This window comes from Thamnophis sirtalis, unplaced genomic scaffold (genome assembly GCF_051295495.1).
Source record: "Thamnophis sirtalis isolate CommonGarterSnake01/CBP01778 unplaced genomic scaffold, rThaSir2_p1.2 scaffold_18, whole genome shotgun sequence".
NCBI classification, from domain to species: Eukaryota; Metazoa; Chordata; class Lepidosauria; order Squamata; family Natricidae; genus Thamnophis; species Thamnophis sirtalis.
Window position 1 is genome coordinate 702,522 of NW_028261398.1, and position 7,479 is coordinate 710,000.

At 41.8% G+C, this 7,479-nt stretch overlaps 2 protein-coding genes across 2 annotated transcripts in view; one reads left to right on the plus strand and one right to left on the minus strand.

Annotated features, from left to right (window-relative positions):
* The window catches only part of LOC148042286 (SLAM family member 6-like), a 979,974-nt gene that overhangs the window by 613,950 nt on the left and 358,545 nt on the right, over window positions 1–7,479 (minus strand). The window lies entirely within an intron of this gene.
* LOC148042302 (uncharacterized) overlaps window positions 1,921–7,479 on the plus strand; it is a 26,578-nt gene continuing 21,019 nt past the window's right edge. Inside the window, exon 1 of the mRNA XM_087703030.1 lies at window positions 1,921–2,124. Within this exon, the coding sequence (XP_087559156.1) occupies window positions 1,921–2,124 (204 nt within the window). The remainder of the gene's footprint in view (window positions 2,125–7,479) is intronic.

A 7,479-nucleotide genomic window follows, 5' to 3' on the forward strand; every position in this document is an offset into this window, starting at 1 on the left:
TCCTTTTATCGGTCTCTTTAACTGTTTCTCTGGCTCTTTGCTCTATTATCTTTTCCTTATCCTGCGAATGGGAGTTAATCAAGTCTTCTACAAGAACTTTAGTGGGAGTACTTGGGGCCCGATATTGTATTTGAAGAAAAACAGCTAAATCTTTTTTCAATGTCTCTACATCATGTTGGATGGCAATTAATTGTTCAAATATTGAAACCACTATTTGCACTGTGAGAAGGCATTGCTTTGCCATAAACTCAGTTGAATTTTCCCAGGGTAAACTCTCCATACTCTGAATTATCTAGTTGTTGGTCGCCTTTTTTGCCTTTAGCTCAGCCTCCATATAGTTATTGGGCTAGTTGTTTGTGAGAAGAGATGGCTTTCAGTTTGTCCCCCCGCCCCCCACCAGATCGGGAAAGTCGATGTCAGCCTCTGCTTTGCTGCTGCTTCGGCTGCCATGAAATGGGGAGGGAGGGCATGGTATTTGGGAGGGGTTACTAATTCTGCTGGAGGAAGATTCTGGAGCTCAGCTGCCTGTCGGACTACGCATGCGTAGGAGGTTCCCGCCAAGACTAACGGCACCGACATTCCATCTTAGTGATGCCTTTTGAAGTTATCTCACACCTGACACTTGGGAGAATTATGATTGGACTGTAACTGTGATGCCAAGGGGTGGGGAATGGGTTATTCTATATATCAATCGCTTTCGCGCCTAAATAATCAGTCTTCGCTTCGCTATGCCTTTAATCATTTATAATTAGTAAAAGTACACTTGATTTCTACCTATGGAGTCTCATGGTCTTCTTTCCTAATTACCCAATGAAGAGGTGCTGACAGTAAGCGAAGACTCACTCACATCCCACCAGGAGATTTCAACCTACCGTGTGGGGTGTACTTACAAGAAGGAACAAGGAAAATGTCTTTGCAAGCGAGCGATGAAGAAGAGATTGAAAAGGAAACTGCAGAACTATCATTACCTGGGAGGATGGCTGGCCTAGGAATAGAGGACCCTGCGGTTCGCCCTCGATGGACCTTAGGTGTGGGGCAAAAAGAGGATAGTGAGAGTTTGTATGCTGGAGTTACCAGGAGAAAACAAAGAGAAAACCAGCCGACTGGGAAGAAACCTTGACCGAACGGAGGCCCCGGGAAAGAGAACAAATGGAAGAGTTTGAACAAAGGTACTCTATGCAAAAATTTAGGGAGGGTGAAGAGGCCGAGGGGGGATGGGAGCAAACAAACCCAGAAACAGCTTCCCCCCACCCAGCCAGGGCTGCTGCCAGAGTAGGGGGGGCCCCCAGAAGATGCAGAATGGCAAAAGTCCCTCCCTTGCCAGTAAAATATAATGGAAATTCCAAGAAACTGGGTCTCTTTGTTATACAAATTTGGAACTATATGGAAATTTATGGGCCCGATTTAGAAACAGATGAGATGAAAGTGCGAATGATTTTACTTTCTTTGGAGGAAGAGGCGGTCGAATGGATGGTCAGCTTACACCAAAGCAATTCCCCCCTCCTGAGGAATTTTGATGCTTTTATGACTGCATTTCAAAGACGATTTGATGACCCACTAATTGAGAAACGGGGGAAGGTGAAATTTATGGCCCTCAAACAGGGAGATAGACTGGTGGCTGAATATATTCAGGAGTTTCAACAGCTTTCTTCTTATATGAAAGGCTGGTCTGAAGATGCCCTTCTTGATCAGTTTGCATTAGGATTAAATGAGGACATTTACCAACAATGCGTTAACAGACATCTTCCTAAGCGAGTTACAGTTTGGTATGAAAATGCAGCAGACGTTAAGCTCGACTTGATTAGACTTCAATGTGCGAGAGAGGAGAAAGCAGAGAGATCACCCCCCCCCCAGCTCAAAAGGCCCCATTCCGCATCAGGGGTCACGTGCTTCCGTTGTGGAAGGGGGGGCCACCACGACATGGATTGCCGTGTTAAACTTCCTGCAACCGCCCCGCCCCCTGCCAAGAGGGAAGAGAAGATGAGCAAGACCCCGGGGAGGAAGAAAGAGGCTGCTTTCGCTGCTGAAAACACCCCCCAGCGCTTCAGGCAGGAGGCGGAGGAAGAAGCAGACATCACCCCCAGCTCCTCTGATGACTCCGATGACAATGCCTCGGCTCATTGGGTGAGTTCAAATAAAGGCCCCATGTTGATCCCAATAGAATTAAGAGTACCACCCGATGGGGAGACAGAACAGCTTCCTGCCCTCCTTGATTCGGGCTGTTCAAGATGTATGATTAACCCTGCAATGGTTGAAAAACTGAGCCTGAAATTAAGAACTTTGAAAACCCCTATTGTGTTTTGCCAAATCGATGGATCCATTGCGGGGGGTGGCCCAGCCCATTTCTACACTGAACCTCTAGAGATGAAAATGGGCACCCATGGACTTCCGGGGGGCGGAGCCTGTTGCCGAGGAGGGCTCAACCGAGCTCCTCTCAGAGATCTGGTCTGTATATCTAAATAAGATCATAGATATCACCCCTTTTTGGCTATAAAGGGGCAGGGAGTAGCTCTGTGTGCTAGGGTCTATTCGTAATTCACAGCCTTTCTCTTTTTTTTTGGCTGTGGACAGAGATTAGATCCAGCGTGAGCGGAGCTTTTATCTCCAGCCAGTTCTTCTCAGCTGCCTTTTTTTGCAGCCCTAGACAGGCGATCCCCCCCCCCCAGGACAAAGCAAAGTTGTTTGAAGCTAGGATTAATACGGGCGGGTCCCACTCCTGTGAGATTTATGCTTTTATTACTATCTTAAATACCAGCACCATTTGTCTTAGAGGCTTCTTTGTTTAAACGGACTTCAAAATGGCAATTTCTCTCCGTTGGTGACTGATAGGGGATGTACGTAGCCGGTTTTACCTTCCTGCAGACCGCTCCTTAACAAAATAATTTTTTTTGTTTTTTTTGGAAACAGAGGGGAGCGAAAGCGCTGTTTATTTGTTTATTTATAATGGCACCCAGGTCAAAATCGAAGCGTCTCTCTACAAATGTGCCTAAAGAATCTGTGAAGGAACTTAAAGAATTTACACTGGAATCGCAGCCCTTGTCTCCTACGCCCTCTACTGGAGAATTCTTAACACAGGAATTTTTTTTTCAAATGTTTAATGATTTTAAACAAGAAATTAAGGAATTTGTATTGGAGCTATATGGTGATTGAAAGTCTAAAATTGACCAAATGAAGGCGAATACGTTTGCAGCCATGTCTGCCCTGTCAGATTATACCGCTGAAATAGAGAATAAATTGGAAAGTTTGGAGGAGGCTAATTCTAATTTGACTACTAATATTCAAATATTACAACAAAAAATTAGAGACACTCAAGAACAGCTCGTTATGATAAACTTTAATAAGAAGGCATTCGCAATAAGAGTCGGAGGATTCCGTGAAAAGGAGCGAGAGAATCTGAAACAGACCTTTGTTGAAGCCTTCAGCCATGCGGTGGGAAGCCCGGGACTTAACTTTGATTGGCAGATTCGGAAAATCTATCGCCAGAATTCGTTGGTAGCGGAACAGCGACAGCTCCCGAGGGACATAATCATATATTTCTCCACAAAAGAATCCAGAAACGCGATCATGCAAAAATTTTACAATAATAGTTTGAGAGTTGATGGCCAGGACTTGATTGTCTTCAAAGAAATACCTTTCCAGATGTTAAAGGCAAGAAGGGACTATACCTTTTTAACTAAAGAGCTTAGAAATCATCAGATTCAATATAAATGGGAGGCCCCAGCCGGCATTACGGTCACATTTGAGAATCAAAGACTTCGCCTCAATTCTGTTTCGGAGGCTTGAGATTTCTATTACAAGACTTTGAAGGTGGGACTTCCTGATTCACTTGGAAAAGAGGAGAGACAAGCCGAAGGAGAAGGCAAGCAACAGACCACATGGCTGCAAGATGGAGGGGGTAGCTCCCCCTCCCTCGGAGAAGAAGAAAAGCGGAGTTTGAGGATTTAGACATTCTAAAATATTCACCAAAGTTGTGGATTGAATGGGGGTTTGCGACCTCTCTCCGGCAGAAAAGGCGGAATTTATTGGTGGGGTGATACTGAATGTATATATGTAAAATGCATGCAGAATGATTTACGCTGTTTAAATCTTGTTAGAAGGGAAAGTTTGAAGAGATTATTTTAAAATAGAAGGTAAACTGATTCTTGTTGAAACTATTATTTGAATATGTGGAATGATCTATGCTATTTAATTTTTATTAGAAGGGAAAGCTTGGTGAAATTATTTTGAGCTAGATTTTAAACTAATGTTTGCATAAATTTGATAGTGGCAAATATTAGAGAAGCAAGGGATGAGGGTAAAATGCATGCGGAATGATTTACATATATTGGTGGGGTGATACTGAATGTATATATGTAAAATGAATGCAGAATGATTTATGTTGTTTAAATTCTGTTAGAAGGGAAAGCTGGATGAGATAATTTTAAAACGGAAGGTAAACTGATTCTTGTTGAAAGTATTATTTGAATATGTGGAATGATCTATGCTATTTAATTTTTATTAGAAGGGAAAGCTTGGTGAAATTATTTTGAGCTAAATTTTAAACTAATGTTTGCATAAATTTGATAGTGGTAAATATCAGAGAAGCAAGGGATGAGGGCAAAATGCATGCGGAATGATTTACGTTGTTTAAATCCTATTAGAAGGGAAAGCTGGTCGGGATCATTTCAAGATAGAATGCAAACTGATTTTTGTGTAAAGTAATACTTGATCCACGCTGCTTAAACTTTACTAAGAAGGGAAAGTTTGGTCAGATTATTTTGAATTATTGTTTGAAATTAAGGTTAAGAAAGGGAAAGTTTGATTATTCTTCTGTAAAGTAATATTTGATTATGTGGAATGTTCCACGCTGCTTAAATTTTACTAGAAGGGATTATTTTTGAGTTAGATTGTATATTGATGTCTATACAAATTTAGATAAATGTTTATCTGAATACAAGGTTAAGGAAGAGGAATGGGAGAGTCTACAGGAGGTCGGGGTAAATAACAAAGAAGCAAGAGACGAGAATAAAATATAGATAGAATGACTTATACTATTTAAGCATATATAAAGATGGGGGGCTGAGCTTAACACAAAGAGTTTCTTTTTTTTCTTTTTTCTTTGTTCTTTTCTCTTTTTTTGTTTTTTTTTTCCTTTAATATATTATTTTTATTTTTAATCCATATGAATATAAGATACTTTAGATAGAAGGCAGTGCCAGGTGTGGGCCCTGGGAAGTCGAGAGGAGTAGGGATGGGGATTTATGGGGGTGGGTGGGTGGGTGTTAACATAGTCTCAATAAGAACAAGAATGCACTTATATACGGTTGTTCCTTTTTTTCCTTTTTTTTCTCTTTTCTTTCTCTAATTTTTTTTTTCCTTGGTTTATTTTACTTTTTATCAGATTATAATAAACAACACTTGAATAAAGGCATACACCAAGGAGGGAGGTAGAGGGAAAGAGGAGGGAGGAGTAAGGAAGGAGTAAGGGGAATGCAAGGAGGGCGTGTTGGGAGTAAGGGGAGAAGGAAGGTTTGAGGGGAAAGGGAAGTAGGAGGGGAGCATTAGAGGGAGGAAAGGAAAGTTGGAGGGGGTAGATGGGGTGTATGGAGGATGGAAGTGTCAGGTGGGGTTGTGAATGATGAGTTGTGTTTTATTTTTTATTTTTTTTTATTTTTTTTTATTTTTTTTCTTATAGCAAATACCCTGTATATAAGTGATTGTAAAATGGAATGTGAAAATGAATAAAATATATTTTAAAGAAAGGATTCCTGGAGAGGAATGGTCCATGCCTAATGCAGGAAGAGATTTAAATATCTTTTAGTTACTTCCTCAAAGTCATTTAAGGGTCTGTTTTGAAGGCTAAAGGAGTGGAACTCACCTTTTCGGGCAAGAATTCATCAAATCTACATCAGAATTCATTGGTCCAAAGTCTCTCAGCCACCCATCATGAGGATTCCTGGAGGAGAACGGTCCATGCCTAATGCAGGAAGAGATTTCAGTATCTTTTAGTTACTTCCTCAAAGTTATTCAAGTGTCAGTTTTGAAGGCTGAAGGAATGAAACTCACCTTTTAGAAGGAGAATTCATCAAATCAACTACAGAATTGGAACTCAGCACCGCCTGGTGATTGGTTTAAGGTCTCTCAGCCACCCATCATGAGGATTCCTGGAGGAGAACGGTCCATGCCTAATGCAGGAAGAGATTTCAATATTTTTTAGTTACTTCCTCAAAGTTATTCAACTGTCAGTTTTGAAGGCTGAAGGAATGAAACTCACCTTTTCGGGCAAGAATTCATCAAATCTACATCAGAATTAGAACTCACCACTTCTTGGTTTTTGGTCCAAAGTCTCTCAGTCACTTATCATGAGGGTTCCTGGAGGACAATGCTCCATGCCTAATGCTGTCTTGATATTGTGACATCCAATGGATTCCAAAGAAATAAGATCACCAACCTAATCCAAAAAGAAACCCCCAGTAAAATCCAGGACAGAGAACAAGAAAACGGAAAAGCCCTCCTCCCATACATAAAAGGCTCCACAGACAGAATCAGCAAAATCCTCCGCAAACAGAACATCAAGGCAGCATTCAGCACAAACCGAAAAATATCCACCATCCTAAGAAACCCCAAAGACAAAATTGAGTTAGAAAATCAAGGAGTATTTGAAATCCCATGCACCCCCTGCCCCACCACATACATCGGACAAACCAACAGAAGAATAAGTAGATTCGCATTGAAGAACACAAAAACGCAATCAGAAAAGCGGAACCAACTTCTTCCCTGGTCCAACACCTTAAAGCCACAGGACATAAAATTGACTTTAAAAAGACCAGAACTATTGTCAAGGCTGAACATTTTAACAACAGAATAATCAGAGAAGCCATCGAGATAGAAAAACGCCCACACAGCATGAACAGGCGGGACGATACCTCCCTCCTGCAATTTAATTTTAATTTAATTTTTAATTTTAATTTTATTAATATTTATAGGCCGCCCTTTTCCCTGAGGGGACTCAGGGCGGCTTACAAAGTATAGGGGGGGGGACACAAAAACGATTACATGAGTATAAAATAGTACACACCATTCATTCATCATTCGGGTGGGGACAGATTACGATCTTCATCCCCAGGCCTGACGGGATAGCCAGGTCTTAAGGGCTGTGCGGAAGGTCTGGACGGTGGTGAGGGTACGAATCTCCACGGGGAGATCGTTCCAAAGGGTCGGAGCTGCTACTGAAAAGGCTCTCCTCCGTGTAGTTGCAAGCCATTTGGAAGACTGCCCTTATTGATAAACGAGTCCCGAACATGATGAATGACACCAGGCCCACACTCACAAGAGCCACACAGGATGTCACCACCAAAAATCCACAAAGGAAGCAGACAAAAACCCACACTGATGATGAGGCACGACCAAGGACTAGAAGCCAGACTGCAACTGCACCATTAGCCTCTTTAAACCCCTCCTATCCTTACATGAAACACAAACCCCCAACCAATCAGAACA